The sequence below is a fragment of the Cydia fagiglandana genome, chromosome 19, assembly GCF_963556715.1.
Source record: "Cydia fagiglandana chromosome 19, ilCydFagi1.1, whole genome shotgun sequence".
Taxonomy (NCBI): Eukaryota; Metazoa; Arthropoda; class Insecta; order Lepidoptera; family Tortricidae; genus Cydia; species Cydia fagiglandana.
This window is the reverse complement of record NC_085950.1, coordinates 2,798,918-2,817,899: the sequence shown is the minus strand read 5'-3', so window position 1 is coordinate 2,817,899 and position 18,982 is coordinate 2,798,918. Positions and strand designations below refer to the sequence as shown.

At 37.8% G+C, this 18,982-nt stretch overlaps 2 protein-coding genes across 2 annotated transcripts; one reads left to right on the top strand and one right to left on the bottom strand.

The window, feature by feature from the left end:
* Nucleotides 1-3: 3 nt before the first annotated feature.
* LOC134674176 (gastrula zinc finger protein XlCGF7.1-like) lies at nucleotides 4-1,649 on the top strand. The gene is made up of 2 exons (XM_063532232.1): nucleotides 4-19; nucleotides 937-1,649. The coding sequence occupies exons 1-2, from the start codon at nucleotides 4-6 to the stop codon at nucleotides 1,647-1,649; spliced, it is 729 nt and encodes a 242-aa protein (XP_063388302.1).
* A 7,663-nt stretch (nucleotides 1,650-9,312) lies between these two features.
* On the bottom strand, nucleotides 9,313-18,858 carry LOC134674175 (uncharacterized). Its single transcript, XM_063532231.1, has 9 exons — nucleotides 18,195-18,858; nucleotides 16,355-16,485; nucleotides 16,083-16,209; nucleotides 15,635-15,700; nucleotides 15,428-15,487; nucleotides 15,055-15,117; nucleotides 13,406-13,917; nucleotides 10,673-12,234; nucleotides 9,313-10,145 (listed from the first exon to the last, which is right to left on the bottom strand). The coding sequence occupies exons 1-8, from the start codon at nucleotides 18,856-18,858 to the stop codon at nucleotides 10,876-10,878; spliced, it is 2,982 nt and encodes a 993-aa protein (XP_063388301.1). The 3' UTR covers nucleotides 9,313-10,145; nucleotides 10,673-10,875.
* Between the last annotated feature and the right edge of the window lie 124 nt (nucleotides 18,859-18,982).

Sequence of the window (18,982 nt, the reverse complement as noted above, 5' to 3'; positions counted from 1 at the left end):
AAAATGGACCAGCCCAAATGTATGAAACAGACAATTCTTTCGCGATTTCGGGGTTGGTACCATAGTAAAAGTTGCTCAGTAAAATCCCAAAATCTCCCTGGCAACGGAAATGCACTTCTTTTTTAGCCACCCTGTATATACTATGCTAAACAGTTTATTGACAAGTTTTCACAGATTATTTGTTACGATTAATATGGCATTAATGCGTCAAGGTTTATTTCATTTACTGTTTGTGCTAGAGGCGCCCCCTACGCATAGGTTTACGTAATGCTCCCATATTAACACCCCTGTTATGGTAGTAAATATTGAAATTAAGCATGGCCCGGGTTCCGAACACATTTACGCATTTTCTTAGTCTGACGATAACAATACCGAGACCTTGTGATGTGTACAGTCACCTGCAATAATATGCTACACAACGAAGGCCGCAAAAATATCTGACACGATCTTATTTGTAGGTAGAGTGTGTCACATATTTTTGCGGTCTTCGAAGAGTTACATATTATTGCGGGTGACGGGGTCGTTTTACCGCTCGTGCTAATATTGATACCAGAGCAAGCGAAAGATACCAAAAGTGAAATTTTGGTTCCAAAAGGTTGGAAAAACGGAATCTTGAGTGTTGCGAGGGTTACGAGGCACGAAGGTTAAACAGTTAATGCCATCGAGTGAAACATTTTTTTGAAACGCGAGGAAAATACTAAAATTAAACAAAATCATCATTTAAAAGTCAATTCTACCAGCCAACATAAGGAAACAACTCAAAATTTACTTCAAATTACTTTGCAACACTTCACTTTTGATAAAATGTGACTTTTTATCAGTTTTTGAACAATCAAGAGAGCCTTTACGAGCTGGTGCAGTGAAAAATAATCAATTCTTTAGTACTTCATGCTTTGAAGCTTTACAAAAAAGTCAACAATCAATATGGTATTGCAGCAGAGGATGCTGGCGCGCCGTTCCCGCTCAGCCAACGCCAGCTGGAGGCCGCCACCTGCCGCGTCGGTCGATTCCTGCACCAACTACGTCAGAACCCCCCGCCAGCACCCCCTCCACGCTACCAATGCCATGACTGTGGAAGAACATCCCCCAAGAAAACTCTTCTGAAAAAACACATCGAAAAAATGCATACCGGCAACACTTTCAAGTGTGGTTTCTGTCACTACAATTTCAAATACAAATCTGCATTGAGAGAACATGAAATGACGCATACCGGCGAGAAGCCTTTCCAATGCAGCTATTGCGATTACAAAACAAGAATAAACTCCAACTTAAAGTCTCACCTCAGGATACACACCGGGGAAAAGCCATTCAGCTGCGATAAATGCGTCTATAAGTGCACGCGGAAAACGGTATTGAAAAGACATATGATGACACACACTGGGGAGAAGCCTTACGAGTGTAGGTACTGCGATTATAAGTGCAGTGATCAAACCAACATGAAAACTCATGAGATGGGTCACACAGGGGAAAAGCCTTTCGAATGTAAATATTGCGACTATAAGTGCAGACGTAAAAATGATTTAAATAGTCACCAAAGGAGACACACAGGGGAAAAGCCGTTTAAATGCAGGTTCTGCGAGTACATGTGTGCGCATAAAAATAGTTTACAAGTACACTTTAAAGCGAAACATCCGGGTGAACAGCCTTAGTGTATAACATAATAGTTATTACTACGTACTGAATCACTGTTTAACAAAACCGATTTATAACACGATTTGTCGTGAGAGTATACAGCCCACTGATGAACTCAAACTCAAAATATACTTTTTAATACAGTTGCTCAAAAAGTGCTACTTTACGTAGCTGTTTAGCGTGCGGAAAGTTGGTTATCTCGAACTAGTGCTTTTTACTTTTCCAATTTTTTTAAATTTATACTTGTTCCAATTCACGACTACTTATTGATGAGTGTTAATATTAGTTTCCTTTAAACGTCGTTATCAGCATAAAAACCTACCGTTAATGTAAGAATACGAAAAATATTACATATTTCATATTTAATTACTTACCTCTTCATCATTATAACACGTTTATTTTTTAATATTCAATATTGAAAATTCCGTTCATAATAAGTTGACTGAATGGAACGGAATAGCTGCCAAACGCCCATAGATATAATATACTTAAAGACGACGTCTAACCGAGCTGTCACTGTTACCACTTTTGTTTAGTGTACGATTAACAATGTTTTTCTTATTTTTTCGCAACTGTATTAAAAAACGTCGTTCGATACACGTGCGGAAATGTCATTCTTCACTCGTCCCGAGTCTTGCCACTCGCCTGCGGCTCGTGGCAAGATATCTCGGTACTCGTGAAGTAATGACATACCTTCCGCACTAGCATCGAAATGTACTATTACAGTACATATGGTCCTATTTTTCTGCACTAGTGCGTAAAATAGCACTTTTCGTGCGATGTCAAAAGTTTAAAGGGCCATATGTACTGTAAAACGTACGATACACGTGCGAATAGATAATTCGCAACTCGTGTCGATTTAAAACACTTCCTTCGGTCGTGTTTTAATTTATCGCCACTCGTTTCGAATTTCCTCTTTTCCGCACTTGTATCGTAAATAACTATTATTCATGTAGGCCAACAAGCTCTTATGAATCGTAACTAAGCGATGAGGCGTTGGAACCAATTACATATACCCAACGCATCATCAAAATAAATGGTCATCATCAGTCGTTCTCTCAATGCTGAGGATCGTGACGTATATTCTGCCGAAAATACGCCAACCTATTTGAGACAACTAAATAGTCGCGGTACTAATCATCGGTTTGGCTGTTTAATGGGCCTGTGCCTTCATTTGATATGGCCATTTCAAATCTTAAAAAGTTTAGAACTCGACAAATAATGGAATTTGTATGCAACATTGCAGTCCCAAAATCGAGACTGCAATGTTTTTAACTTTTTAATTTTTGACTGACCATAAACTACGCGCTTCGCGACCTATTTTTTAGACGGCAAAGTCGCCTTTGCCGTCCATTTTTGAGAAAAATGGTAGTAATTAGTTTTAGGTATTTATTATTTTACTCATTGTACACTAACATACGAGTAGATATAGGTCCTTAAATAACAATTTTTTCTCAAACATGCAATGAAATATTGATGTTATGTTCCTTATAATAGGCTGCGAAGTATGACGTTTCAGGTTCGGCTAGGACAAGAGGTATTTAATGGAATTTCATACAAATCTTGCAGGCCTAGGCCGGCAAAGTCCTCTTTTTTAATTTCCATTTCACAGATATTTGTGACACAGCATCGTGGCATTCAGCCATTAAAAAAAACTAGAGGCAGTATTTGCTTTATGGTTCGTAATGACACTCTGCCACTACGCCTATAAAAAAAAAAACAAAAACAATGTTTGCTACAATTTGCAGTTTTATTTGTATAAAATCAACATGAACTTAATAAATAATACGTTATGAAGCAAATTCTGTAATTTTAAATTATAAATTTAACTACACAAATAAATACATTTAAAATATTTCATCTAAACGTGAGCGGTAAAAAGGTCTACTCAAACACGCGTAGTTATTTTTTTAAATTGTTATGGAGGCAAAGTTGAAAAATTTTCATTCTGTATTTCTGTTTTATTGGATTTATGGTGCGTTGTTGATTTTTTTACCTTAAATATGAGTCCCGACAATATAATGAAATTAATTTTAATTGTAATCGTAGGAGTTGGAATTGGCAGCGTAACCAGAATTGATTTTAAATAACTTGCTGCCTCTGCCGCCAAGTCAAAGACGAAGTATCTATATGGTTGCTTATGGCAATTTTATTATTTTAGAATCTAAGAAAAATGGCTTACAGCTTATTAGAAACAGTTTTGTGGCATATTTTAAAGAAATGAAAGTAACTACAAAATCGTGAACACTGGAAATTATACTTATTTGCTCCATGCATAAAGCAACGATGTATGTGAAACATGATATCAACATGAAAGACTATGTAAACTTATGTGACGAAAACGGCAGTCAGACGGATACAAGGCGAAAAAATCAAAGATACATGAAAATATACGGGTAGTAAAAATACACGACTCGTGTAAAACATACGCGTGATAAAGATATAGGTACGTGTTAGTTATATTTTGGGTGTAGTTTACTTTTAGTTTTTTCTATAAATAAAACATGGGTTTCGTGGATTTTTTATTTTATTTATTTCATTGCATGTTTGAGAAAAGCACTATACATACCTCGGCGGGAAATGGGGTTGCCCGCGCTCAGACCTATCCGGCCTCGCTTCGCTCGGCCGTCTATATGTCTTCGGCCGGCAACCCCTTTTGTCCCGGCCTCTGTAGTAATGTACTATTGCAATTACGCTGTATGGGATTTGTGCCTGAAATAAATAATAACAATTTCAATAATATTACTATTTCTGACACATGAAACGCATGATGCGTTTTCTTTCTTGCTTATTAAACTAAGCCTGAATGCATGCTCAGTATAGTCGTGATGTTTTTCCCGGTATCTTGCCGGTGTGTGTGTGTGTGTGTGCGCGCCTGTAGTGGCGAGAATTTGCTTGCAATACCTACTAAAAAAACTTACTTCTAGATAGTTTAAGATTAACATTGTCTAAATCTGTGTACGGAATGTAGTTTCTGTAAAACTGTAATTTAATATTGTTTATTTCACTAACGCAAAAACAATGTACCTACCAGTGGCGGCGCGTACATAAAAGCCGATTCCCATCGGCTTGCCTATTTTTATACGTTTGAGCAGAGTTGTAAAGGAAATATGTAAGCCAAATTTGCCCCGGCTTGCCTATGGACTCGGAGTAATTAACAATGGAGCCGCCATTAACAGGCGTTCCCCTCTGTCGAAAATAGGCGGCCAATGGTCAACCTCATGTCAACCATATGTATGGACTGACGTTTATCTGACATGACGTACCAATACATTTGATGTGCCCCTCCCCCGCAAAAAACGGCAGACTATTTTGTACCGAAAATTTTAGACATGGCGTCTCCGTTGGTTATATCCTCCAAGCCTATGGATATGTTTGACGCGCCGCCACTGGTACCTACACTTATGGACAAATTTATAAGAACGCAAAAAAAAAAGTAAAATTACTTTAGATGCTGTAATCCAGTAATTAAACCAATTTTTTGCGGTCTTTTTTTGTTCATGACTATGTTTTTAATTCATATATTTTCTTCTATATATTGCAACTGTCACACATGACATATAAATGCTTATTTGGTTTCCCGCGGTACAGGCCTAGCCTAGTGCGGGGACCCCTTTAAATTAATGTATTTTAGAAATAAAACTTTGCTAGAGTTTGACAAAGACTGCAACGATTTTGATAGCACACGCAGTGCAAGTGTTATTTATACGTCATAATTTCATAGAAGTTTGACGTTTATAATAACACTGGCACTGCGTGTGCTATCAAAATCGTTGCTAACTTATCTTGGTCTAAGTTTATACAACCAACCGATGTCACACCAATTCTTTATTGTTATGTGTGTGTTGTGTGCAATAAACTTATTTTTATCATTATCTAATAACGTTTTTATTAAAAATGTTTTACTTTTAAAATGTAGATTTTAATTTATAAGTTATTTTTAGGAGAATATACGCTAATTCGTACAGTGTATTTGTTCGTTTTATTTCCATGTATTATTTTAGAAATGAGATGCCGTCTGTAGGATGAAATTAATGCTCTTAAAAAGCGAACTTACTAAAGTGAGATCATAACCTCTTACAGTCTTGCTTCCTATTCATGTCAGTAATTAGGGTGGCAAAAAACCTAAATTTTTACTGTGAGGCTAGGTCGATCTGTGTAAAATTGACTTATAATATTTATTTATTTACCACCACAATACGCATGCTGACCAGACTTTTTTGACTCTATCCTTATTTTATAAGGATCAAATCTCAATGTGGGCCCACGGCATTTTTCCCTTAGAAAAATCATCAGTAAAAGTCTGACATTCCTAATTGATGTCTGAAAACTTGCCTACATTTTTTACTTAACGATACAAATTAACGGCGTGCAGCCAAGTCGTTAACCAGTCCGTAGTATTAGAGGAGAAAACACCATACATCATTAAATAAAGGTTTTAATACATAAAACATGGAAAACAGGCGTAGCTTCAAGTAAATCACACTCCGACGCAGCCATGGCGGGCGATGCTCGTCTGACAGTACGGGCCGCGCCAATCCTAGTGTCACAATTGACACCGACCATAGGGCAGCGTTCGAGCAAACCACATAATCGGTTATCAGTTCGGCCTCCTGACGAAAAACCTTCGCCCACGAAGGTCAGCAAGTAGCACCACATCACTTCCATCTTCGCGCAGCTCGCAAGTCGGTTAAAGGGAATCGTGACGTAGCTTACTGGTACTCAGCGACTCCGTTGACTGGGCTACAAATATCAAAACATAAACTCAACAGTACATCATAAGCCAAACCACTATGACTGATAAATTTCATAAGCAATTTAATAAATACCTTGATAGAACTTTCTGCGCTGAACGTTCACCGACACTGTTTGACATGTTCACGAACATTGTCTCCGTTATATGATTTTTTATAAAATTGGGGTCCAGAATAAATATTATGGTGTGATTATAATGTCATTGCAGTAGTCTAGCTGGCATTCATAATCATAATGGTAATTCTGATTATTGCCTTTCTTTGCATATTCTAAGACTAAATAATTATGATGAATGATTGTATGCCATTATAGCTGATATTTTAGGCTGTAAATTGTTTGCATATGTGCAAAAGTAAGTGGATACGACAACCTTTCACAGATTTTCCTTGATTGTATAATGATATTCAAGATTTGATACTATGGCACATAGTTTTTGGATTACTTACCCATAGATCATTTTTATAACTTACGTGGCTTGGACATCGTTCCAACAATTGAAACGACACGATATAGCTTACCAAATGTCGTATTCGAACTATTCTTGTTTCTTCTCATATTGGGCAAGTGTGGTTATGACGCCATGAACTACGGTGATGTACGTACACCGTCATCAATAACTTTCTTCATCAAATATGCCTTAACAAGGCTTCACCAAAGATTTGTTTATATTATTCAATGATGAATGGTGCGAATATAATAGTAAAATCACTTGAACCGGCGTTCATTTGGTTAGCAACAATAAGCGGATGAATTACTGGCTTTTTGCCTTTCAGAATATATTGTGGACGTAAATTACGTATCGCGCTTCTGAACTATTAGAGGAGAAAACACCATACATCATTAAATAAAGGTTTTAATACATAAAACATGGAAAACAGGCGTAGCTTCAAGTAAATCACACTCCGACGCAGCCATGGCGGGCGATGCTCGTCTGACAGTACGGGCCGCGCCAATCCTAGTGTCACAATTGACACCGACCATAGGGCAGCGTTCGAGCAAACCACATAATCGGTTATCAGTAGATGATTATAATAACTTTTTAACAACCGCCTCAGTTAAACGGTAAATTTATAGAAAAATTGCTATTTGACCGTGAAATATGTATACAGTTGTCATATTTCAAGAATTATCGCTTCTAAGGGCCACTCCACACTAGCGTCTCCCTAGCGTCGGCGTCTAGTCAGTAGTAGTAGACTCAATCGATGGCTGTTGTTCGACGCAACGTTGGCGTAACTGCGCAGCGTTGACTAGAAGCCGATGCTTAAAAGACGCTAGAGTGGTGTGGCCCTTAGTTTTAGCGCACGTAGTATTCGGTAATTTAAGTTTTCTGTAGACAGAAATACTTTTATATCATTATTTATATATACTAGTAATCGGCTTTTTACCAGTTTTTTTTTACAGCTAACCTAATTTAATTTGTTCTTGTATTGCCTGTAGGTTCCGATTCCGTGCCTGCCCACGCCAGAGAGCAACCCGTAGACATTAGTCCAGTGAAGCTCGAGCGACTCTGCAGCGATGAGGAAAATACTATTCACTCTGAAGGGAAATCATACACCTGTGAACACTGCAGCAAATGTTTCCCAAACAAGTCTAGTTTAAATAAGCATAAACAACAAACTCACTTAATTTCCAAACAATTTGCTTGTGGTTTTTGTAGTTTTACATTCCAAACGAAATTGCTTTTATTGGAGCACGAGAAAAGCGAACATGGTGTTACTAATTTCATGTGTGCTGAATGTGAGTATACAACAGCTGATAAGAAAAGGTTGCGAACTCATTTAAAGAGACACACAGTGGAAAAACTATGGAGCTGCCGTCATTGCAGTTACAAAGCTCGACATAGAGGTCATTTAAAGGAACATGAAAAGATACATACCGATAAGCCTTACAGCTGTAAGAATTGTGACTATAAATGCTGTCGGAAACAAGAACTGCGACGTCATCAATTGATGCACACAGGTGAAAAGCCATACACATGTAACTACTGTGATTACAAGTGTAGGGATAAAAGTAACCTACGACGTCACCAGATGAAACATACTGAGGTGAAACCCTTTAAATGTAGCCAATGCGATTACAAGTGCAGCCGGAAAGAGAGCTTGCAAACACACCAGAAGACGCATACCGACGAAAAGCCGTTTAAATGTGAAAGCTGTGATTTCAAATGTAAAAATAGAGCGAACCTACGGCGCCATCAGTTACTGCACACTAGGGCAAAACCTTATCAATGTAAACACTGCGATTACGAATGTATCCAAAAACGACGACTACTGGATCACCAAAGGGTTCACACAGGTGAGAAACTCAGCAAGAACTACAAGTGCAGTCATTGCGACTACAGGTGTAGACGGAAGGACCAATTACAAAAGCACCAAAAGATACACATTATAAAAAATTAAATTGACCGCAAAAGAAGTTCTTTATCAAGTCGTTAGACCGAGACGCATCTACTTGAAACTCTTTGGTTACCTACTGGCAACACAATAAATAATAGTACTACCGTACAGAAAGGTCACTTGCTACAAAATCGAAGTTTGATAGCGATTCAGGGACAAGTTATGCTGTCCCTTTCTAATGTATGGCACTATCCCTTTCGGCTATATCATTTTATTGTTAGTATAAAATAAACGCCTGCATTTATTTATTAAAATACCTTACCTGTACTCGTAACTGCATGACAGTGTCAACACTGCCATAACGGCTAGGGTGAACGTGATGTACTTTCTATACATCTCGCTCCCACTAATACCATTACGAGCGAGATGCATAGAAAGTAAGTCACGTTCAGTCGTTCACGCTAGCTTTTATGTCAACGCCGAACTGGTGGTAGCCACACTGTTTTGGGAATTGATATACCTATGTGATGAAATCCTTTGTTAAAAATTAAGTAGGAACTTGAACTTAAATAATTGCAAACGAGTCATATAAATTCAAGACCTTTATTCATAATGATTTTGTTTTTTATAGGTACAATAACTGAAAGATACCACATGTAGTAATCGTCTTGATTGTTTTTTGACAAATAAAGGAAAAAAAAAACATCTACAAATATACTGTATGCAATATTATTTGCGTTATTTGACACATTGTGACTGACGTGTATAGAGATGTAACTAACCCAAATCGATTGTCACAGCAAGCGATTACGATTGGATGGCACGTAGACTGAGGTATCGAAATGTGACGTATAATGAATTTTTATTTGAGATTTAAATAAAGCTAGAATTATATGGTTTTCCCGCAAGGTAAATGCATTTAATACACCGACCGAGTAGGTCGCACCCATCGTCAAAATCTAAACTAACTGGGGATCTATTTTAAAGTTTATTTATGTTATTTCTGTGTCAAATTTGTTGTCTGTTAGGTGACGATAAATATATCCATATTTACAGTTAATTATCCACCTTCTCCTTACTTTTATTAAAAGAAAAATGAAAAATTCATATCGATTTACTTAGACTACTACTGATTCATAACGATGGTGACCGGCCAACCCTAAAATTAAAAAAAAAAAGACGTAGAACGGAAACGTTTGCAGTGCAGTTGTTTTACTTTGTGATTTCGATGTGCAAGACATTTTACGTAGTATTGCTGTTGTGAGTGACAGACGTCAAATACCGCAAATAATGTTGTATACACTATACGTTTTCTTCATTAATTCCGGTTTCCTCGGCTGTATCATTTTCCGAACTAAATTTTCTTAGTGAAATATTTTCCATTTCTGTTATGCTTCTATCTTCGCAGCGGCTCAAAGCAACCTAAAATCAAATAAGAATATACATTTTAGATCAAAATCACGGCATTAATTATATTTATTAATGTTATTTTAGACATAAATATCGTATACATTAAGTATTCGATTTATTCTGTAATTAAAGCTGTCATGTTTTCTAAAGTCACTGTTTTAACGGGATGAGAACGGATCGGGTCTAGATTTGCATATTTCTTACCGTAGTATGGTGTGGAATCATGACGCCAGTTTGCTTGTCAGTTTTGTCTTGACCGGAGTTTAGAGCTAGACAAGACAAATCCGAATCAAGAGCTAAGCCTCCATCAAGTTGTACTTCCAAATTTAAAACGTTGGAATTAGTAAACCAGTCAGTACTGCAGTCTAAATCAATTCTGTCCAGAAGCACAGAATAAATAATAGTACTGCCGTACAGAAAGGAAACTTCCTACAAAACCGAAGATTGACAGCGGTTCAGGGTCGAATCATGCTATCCCTTTCTAATATATAGCACTATCCCTTTCGGCTATTTAGAGTTGTCAAAATTCAAGTGATTACCTTATCTGTGCTGTGGTCGTGCACGCAAAAGGAAGTCGAGTGGTGCTAACTCTAATAATTTTTCGGAGCAATGCTGAGCCGAGCGGAGCCGAGTTCGGCCGAAGTCAGGAGTTTCGCACCCCTGCCAGAAGATCGATGTTTACGTTTAGTGTTTCATCGTGATCGGATTCGAGTAAACATTCTTCATTAATCTTCTTTCAAAATTAAAACAAACCATGATTTTCAGAAACTAGCCAAGTTTCTCCACTCATTCGGAATTCTTCAAGGTCATTTCCTGGAATCCTCCTTTCCACTCCTGCAAGGAAGGTACTTGGTGCCCTCGTTGGCTTTATCAGCTCGTTGTCTTTGTCGTTATCTTTTGCGGTTGTTTTATCAGTCTCTTTAACATGTTTAATAAGTTTATTGTAGTCACTGCTATCTGGATTAAACGGGGACAAACCACAGGTCCTGAATCCACTTACAATTGCATCCTTCAATGAAGCTTTTTTTATGCACTGGTCCAATGCTTTCGCGAAATCTTCCTCTTTTAACTCCGTATTTGGATTATTTGTTTGCCTATACACTTTCCAGAGGTGCTTTAAAGGAGGAAAAACTGCAACATCTAGCGGATGGCGACGATGTGTTGAGTTTGATGGGAGAGCGATCAAGATAATTCTTTTTTCTCGGCAGAATTCGGATAGCGGCAAATTAATATGAGATGAGTGATCCATAAACAAAATGACTGGGAGAGGAATGTTATGCCCAATCAACCAAGGATAGAAAACGTTTGTTACGTATTCACAAAAAGTCTCTCCGGTCGTCCGACCTGATTCTGATCGACCGAAACCCCATTTTGGCGGCATGGTAATGCTTGTTGTTGGCGTACGCTTAAATAACACTAATGGTGGCTGTATATTCCCATCCGCAGATACCGTCATCAATACTGTCAAGCTCTCTTTTTCGTCGTTTGCAATTTTGCTGTAAACTCTATTGCTGCTTTGTACAATGACAGAACTTTGTGGACTAAGGTTAAAGGCTGACTCTGCACAATTAAATAATCGTCGCGGATCAGCCAGAACCTCCTTTAAGTTTTCTTTTGTGAAATACCTATCTATGCGATCAAACCAGGCTCGAATAGATTCTTCAGTAATCTTTGCTCTTGGTGCTGTAAGATTTTGTGATACTCTCATTGAAAGCTCGGGGTGTCTGGCCATAAATCCCTCATACCAATGCCGTCCAGGTGTGCCATTTTTAAAAGAATTTTTCCTCTTTAGATTTTGTACCAAATTTTTCACAGTATTAATAAGATTCGGTTTTGTTATTGGAAACCCGGCATCACTTAAATAGAGTATCCACGTCACAAGTTGTTTTTCTTCTTCTTTATTTAGCACTGTTTGCGCACCGGGAGTTGCATCTTCTGGATATTTTTTATGAACTTTGTCATGAAGGGTAGCTTTTGGGATGCAAAATTTTTGAGATGCCTCTGAAATACCCATGCCATCTTTAACAGCTGATATAGCATTTTGTAACTGAATGGATGTGTACGGTTTTTTCTTTTTAGCAGTGTTCATTTTGATGCTTGCCTGTTAACAATCGTTCATAGTTAAGTGTAAGTTGGTTAAAGCTTTTATAAAGTTAATATTATACATACACAAAGACATAATGTAAACTTACGAAAGGCAAATAATGAAACCCGATAATATTTAGAGCAGATATATTGCTTGCGTTGTATATTAAAAAGCACGCCAAACTCATAAGCGTTCTAAATTGCAACGTATATTATGTTGAATCAGTTGCCCTTCAAAATATGAGCTTTCAGTGTTAGACTAAAGTGCAAAAGTTTTTGGAAAAAAAAACATTTTTGGTACAAGCTTTTATCGCTGACTGTACTTTTCTTACGACAGACAACTAATACTCATCGAGACAATTCTAAAAACCCCTAACACAATTAGGTTGCGTAGTTCAATCACAGAGTTCCTATGGCCACCTCCTGTCTCCATCGTCAGATCAGCTCGATGGTACCATATTTGGTCTAAGAGCTAGCCACGGATACAGGTATGCAATTTATAGAGCAACGAAATCCCTCTAGTTAGTATGCCATACTATCATTATTAATTAATAATAATAAATTTGGGGGAAAAGTAGTGGCAGGTGATGAAAATACACAATCACTTGTGCGCCTGCAGGAAGATCACGTCTAGGCAAGTGTTAGGAAAAGTAGAAGACATACAGACAGTGCAATTTGCTCGTGATCTTCCTGCAGGCGCACAAGTGATTGTGTATTTTCATCACCTGCCACTACTTTTCCCCCAAATAAAACGCCTGGCATTGTTATATTTGAATTAAATACATAATTAGCTATTATATCACACCAAACTAAGAGCTCTATAAATTGCACACCTTCAATTGATTTTACAACCCCTTTGTTGCTCATCCACTCCCGCACCCACCACTGAACAGCTGCCAGGCTCCCGAATTCATTAATAATGATAGTATGGCACACTAACTAGAGGGATTTCGTTGCTCTATAAATTGCATACCTATTTCCGTGGCTAGCTCTCCGGCTAATTGCATTGTCATCCGATTTATACATGCATGCAAAATTTCAGCTCAATCGGAAACCGGGAAGTGGATCAAATTTAACTTGCAAGATTTGATTACAGCCCGACAGACAGACAACGGTCAGGTGATACTAAATAAAAGCTTGTAAAAAAGAAGTTTACTCATAAATGGTTCGGTGAAGCGTACATTTACCTTAGTACTTGAGCCGGGAGTGGAATCTTTCTTCGTATTTTCATGTTCAAGATCTCCAGTTAGGTACAAGACAGGAGGTTCTGCTTCATCTAGATTTTCAAGATTTATATTCGTAATGCCATTGAGACTAGTAGGTAGAGCGGGCAAAGAATCGAATGAGTTTGATATATACATGGAAGGATTGGATATTTCGTTTGGATCTGCTGCTGGGCCCGATAGAAGGGTTGAGTTTGAAGGTAATGCGGCATCGCTTGGAGGCACATTTGTAGTCGGAATAGATTTAGGCGGACTCTCTTCAAACTTTTTAAAAAATGATCCTAAAATATTTGTTAGGCTCGAAGTTAATGAGGCATCCCTTAGAGCTAACTGTTTCTCTCCTTTAGCCCCTCTTCGTAACTCTTCTTGAGCCTCTCTTTGGGACCCTCCTTGAGCGCTAACTGTTTCAACTTGATTTGTTTTTTGTTTCTTCCGTTCTGTCTTCGGTTTTCTGGTTTGAGCCCTCCTTTTAGTACCTTAAAAAATCATATCAAAAATTAATAAAAATAGGTACCCAGTTTTCGTTACCCGTAATGATTTTTGCGGTCATTTCATTAGAGTTGCATAATAATATACGGACGCACAATAGCTATTCAATTATTCATATACGGACGCCGGGTAGCGTTATACGGACGTGTGACAGTTGTTTACGGGTATCTAATACAGGTTGTAACAAAAATAGTGGGTACCCGGTTCATGTGCCACCGCTAAAAAAAGTGGCGTCCGGTATGCGGATCAGGGATGTTGCGAATATCCGCATCCGCAACCGCGGAACATCCGCATTATTTTCAACATCCGCATCCGCATAAAATCGATGCGAAGATTATGCGGATGCGGATGTCGAACAAGTCTGTACAGGAACGTCTTACCGGCGCGGCGGCGTAAGTGCTAAGTAATTTCGTCATTACCTATAACGAATCGTCTAGCTAGATCCAGAAAAGTTGGCCAAGTTACTGTTTATTAAATATAACGCACTTACTACAATTCATACAAATACTTAAAGTTTCGGTTTTTTTAGATAAAAATGACTAAAAATTTAATATTTGATGTTCCTTGAACTTGGAATATACACCGTGTTTTTTTTGTATTCCGTTAATTTCAAGGGTGCATTCCTGAGCTTAAATCAAGTAACTTTCTCAAAGACACCGATATTCTAATTAACTCCATTTCGGAAATAATCAATAATATATTTTTTTCCTATAAGGCCTCTATAAGCGTGTACACTTGCCTTAGGGCCGGTTTACATATTGATTAGTGTTTAGAATGAGTTCATACATTTGCTACTAAACTTAAGTACAATCTCGGTCGATCGATGTTCGAAATGACATTGATATGTCACAGATTTCAATTGTTTGGTTGAGTTAAATGTAATGCCCGTGTTACAACAACGCTATATGCTACATTTAATTATTTTTTTAAATTATTTTTTTGTTTTAAAAAAAGCCAAAAAAATTTTTTTTTTTCTAAATTAACTATGCCATTTAGTTCTCTTAAACGTTCTTAATCATACCCCGAAGTTAACGGAATTCAATAAAAACACGGTGTATATATTCTACTGTGTTAGTGTTAGTAGCAAAAGACGAGGATAAAATAATAGTAGTGAACGTACTAACCCGCCGCTAAGTCGCCGTCACTCGTAACATCATCCGTCTCCGACTTGACGAGGGGGTCTACATCTGGAACAAAAGCATGAAATAAAACTATTGAAACGGATTATATCGCGTATATTGAATACATACTACATCCCGACGTTTCGAACCCTAGTAACTATCGCGGTAATCGAAGACAATACAATAAAAGCAGCTCGGCACAAATACAAATAGTTTATTTAAAAAAAAATTTAGAACATTTACATTTTATACTGTCCCCCACACTATACTCTGTTTCTTTAGGTACTTAAACAAAAGTAATCAAAATTTACCCTCAAATGGCTACTTAAGCCAGTTGAGGGTACACTTATATGTATGTATAAAAATATGTACATACCCATGAGTTCATGGGTCGCCTCTTCTCCAACCAACTCTGATTTCTCAATGGGTTCTTCATCTGAAGCAAAAAGCATTGTACACTACATTTTATCGATTACTGCAAAGTTAGCTTGGTCTTATAAACACAAGGACATAGCAGTTACAAAGAAAACAGGATTGTATTAATAGTTTTATGAATAAAATATGTCCATAGACAAGTACTTACATAGCACTTCGAACACAGAGTCATCGTCCGCGCCATCATCAGTCTGCTCTAACTTGACCGCAGACTCTACCGAACAACACATTTAATATCATTTTGTTAAAAAGTATTTAAAAATCAATAGCCAGGTCCACGCAGAGCAAGCATATGTGCGAGGCAATTTTGCTTGGCAGAGACACGTCTACACTGGCTGTTTTGTGCATGAGGAATTTGACTTGCGGATATGCTTGCTCTGTGAGGTCGCGGCAAATGACTAGAATAAAACCTGAGAAAGTAACAAAAACTCGTATGTGTTCTTTGTTAACACCAAATGGTACCCTATATACCTATATGTGTTTATTTAATAAATTCAAGTAGAAATAGACTGTAATGGTAATTTTATTTTGAAAACTGGACCCCTGAAGAAACGAGTTTTAAGTCAAGACTATTAAAATTAGTTGTTTAAGTTAACCTTTAGCAAACAGTGCCTGCAGCTCCGCCTGGCTGCGCTGCACTTGCAGCTTGAAGTCGCTCGCGTCTCGCAGGCGGCCCACGCACGCCCAGCAGATGCCGCACGAGCCCGAGCCGCCTAGTACCAACTGCATACCAAATAGTTACTATAATGTCATTAATATAAATAGGAATAAAAAAATACTATGACTATACAAAATTACCGATAGTAGCCGCTAATGTGTTTCTGACCTTGAATATGTTGTTCTCAACTAAAAAAGTTGTATAACTTACATGAATATCGAAGCATTCTTTGAACAAATCGTAAAATGTCTCCGTTTTGCCGTTATGTGTGTACGGCGTCGTCAGGTCCTTGTCCGGAGCACACCGCAGGCAGCAGCGGCAGGAATCCATGACGTCAACCACTACGCTTTTTTACTCCAATCACCACAACTAGTGTAAGAAGTAGGTAAATACAACAAAATTAATCGCGATATTGTGTTTGTTTTGTTCAACAAGATAACCTCAATGCAACTGTCAAAGGTTTGCATAGATTACGCACTAGATTGCGCCATCATAGCTTGCCCCTTTTTCTATGAGATTTGGCTTAAAGAGCTTGCATCCAGGGTACTAAAAAATTTGACACAATTCGGGATTGACATGAGATGTCATTGTCAAAGTCGAAATTATTCATGCGGTATTATTGCCATAGATATAAGAATATATACAGATCCCTTCCAAGCGAGCTGTCAGTGGGACCACTTTTTGTTTAGTGTACGATTAACAAAGCGACCCACTTTGCTGTAGCCATGTCGATAAAGTCATATCGATAAACTACCGACATTTCTTGCAATTTTAATTTTACTTCAAAGGTTTAACTATACCTAAAATGAACAAAAACGCTTTTTTTCTTTATTGTGGTTATCAGATCACAATTTTGTAGTCACGCCCCAGGAGAGAACCAAGGGAAAGTTCAGATATTTAATTAAAATACATAAATACCTATTAAAATAGGTGGTCCGCAATAATTGAATTATTTTATTACATTATAATATATTCATTATCCATTAGCATTTCAATTATGTTTATGTTTAACGAAGATATTGAAGCTTCAATTAATCGCTATTTCGTTCCGCTGTGTAGCGTTTATCGATATATGACATGATTAAAATCGACTTTTCACATCCCTAAAAGAGCAAACATATACGTTTTTACGCACACATGTACAATCTGGGTCGCCTAAAAAGGGGCCACTTGGATTTGAAGTCCATCTTGTCAACAGTATAGTTGTCCTTTTTTGACAAATGGCATTTTAAAAGAGCGAGGAGAGAGAAATGATACTAGTTGCTGCGCCGTCAAATAGAACAATAAAGGTAGGGGCCTTGATTATTGCATTACCACACCCATAGACATAATATATATATAGACGGTGTCTCAGCGAGCTGTCACTGTTGCCACTTTTGTTTAGTGTACGATTAACAATGAGGCCCACGTTGCTGTAGCCATGTCGATAAAGTCATATCGATAAACTATCGGCATTTCTTGCAATTTTAATTTTCCTTCAAAGGCTTAACGATACCTAAAATGACCAAAAACGCTTTTATTCTTTATTGTGGTTATCAGATCACAATTTTATAGTCACGCCCCAGCAGGGAACCAAGGGAAAGTTCAGATATTTAATTAAAATACATAAATACCTCCTAAAATAGGTGTTCCGCAATAATTGAATTATATTATAATATATTAATTATCCATTAGCATTTCAATTATGTTTATGTTTAACGAAGATATTGAAGCTTCAATTAATCGCTATTTCGTTCCGCTGTGTAGCGTTTATCGATATATAACATGATTAAAATCGACTTTTCCCTAAAAGAGCACACATATACGCTTTTACGCACATATACTTTGCCTGGGCGCATCAAGAAAGGCAACACTTGATTTGAAGTCCACCTTGTCAACAGTATGGTTGTCCTTTTTTGACAAACGGCATTTTAAAAGAGCGAGGAGAGAGAAATGATACTAGATGAAAGCGTGAATTCAGATGTATTAAATGATTTGGTCGTCGAATCATTCTTGTTCTTATTCTTCCTACACTCAGAAACTACATGCCCTAACTTTTTGCAATATTTACAAAATAATTTAGATTTCGTCTTCGACGAGCGGGCTTGCAGCACGTTTGCTGGTCCTTGTTTGTCAGGTGCAGGCTGGGTACTGCCGGATGCAGCGCTGACGGCACGAGAATCTTCCTTTAGTAGAGCCGTCACGACGTGTTCCGATGTTATCTTAGCGATGTTAGCGTGTTCCAGGGTCATCACTAATGGCTTAAACTCTTCTGGCAGGCCGGCGAGCATCACGATAGCCAGAAACTCGTCCTCGACTGACGCGCCAATGCTTTGGAGTTCCTGTTGCGTAGCCAACGATTTGTTCACATATTCTTCCATGTTACCATCATATTTATTGGATAGTAACTTCCTCATCAAAGCCAGTCTTCTTGTCAGGCCGCTATCTGCATAAGCCTTTTTTAGGCATTGCAGTGTTTCATACGCAGTTTTAGCTGACCTTATTACCGGATACACGTTTTCGTTGCAGGACAGGCATATCTTTGCTCGAGCACGAGCGTCTTTTTGCTTTTCTGCGGGGTCTGTCAATTCGTCTTTTTTTGTACAGACCTCCCAGAGTCCTTGATCGGTGAGCAAACACTGAATACTGAATAACCAGTTATTGAAGTTCTTGCTTCCGTGTAGCTTCGAGAACGTTATATGATGAGTATGTGTAGACGTCGATGGAGAATCCATATTTCTCGTACTTATTAAACTTATTTCGCAGCGTAGTACGGGCACTCATAACCTATTAATATAGGAGTAAAATCCGTGGAATATACTTATTGAAATAATTTAATAAATAGAAAACACGTTCACA

Coding starts and splice junctions, on each gene's coding strand:
- LOC134674175 (XM_063532231.1), bottom strand. CDS start 18,858: ATGGATTCTCCATCGACGTCTACACATACTCATCATATAACGTTCTCG. Junction 16,486..18,194: donor GACGAAATCTAAATTATTTT/GTAAATATTGCA, acceptor AAAAAAGCGTAG/TGGTTGACGTCATGGATTCC. Junction 13,918..15,054: donor TGACGGCGACTTAGCGGCGG/GTTAGTACGTTC, acceptor TGATTTTTTAAG/GTACTAAAAGGAGGGCTCAA.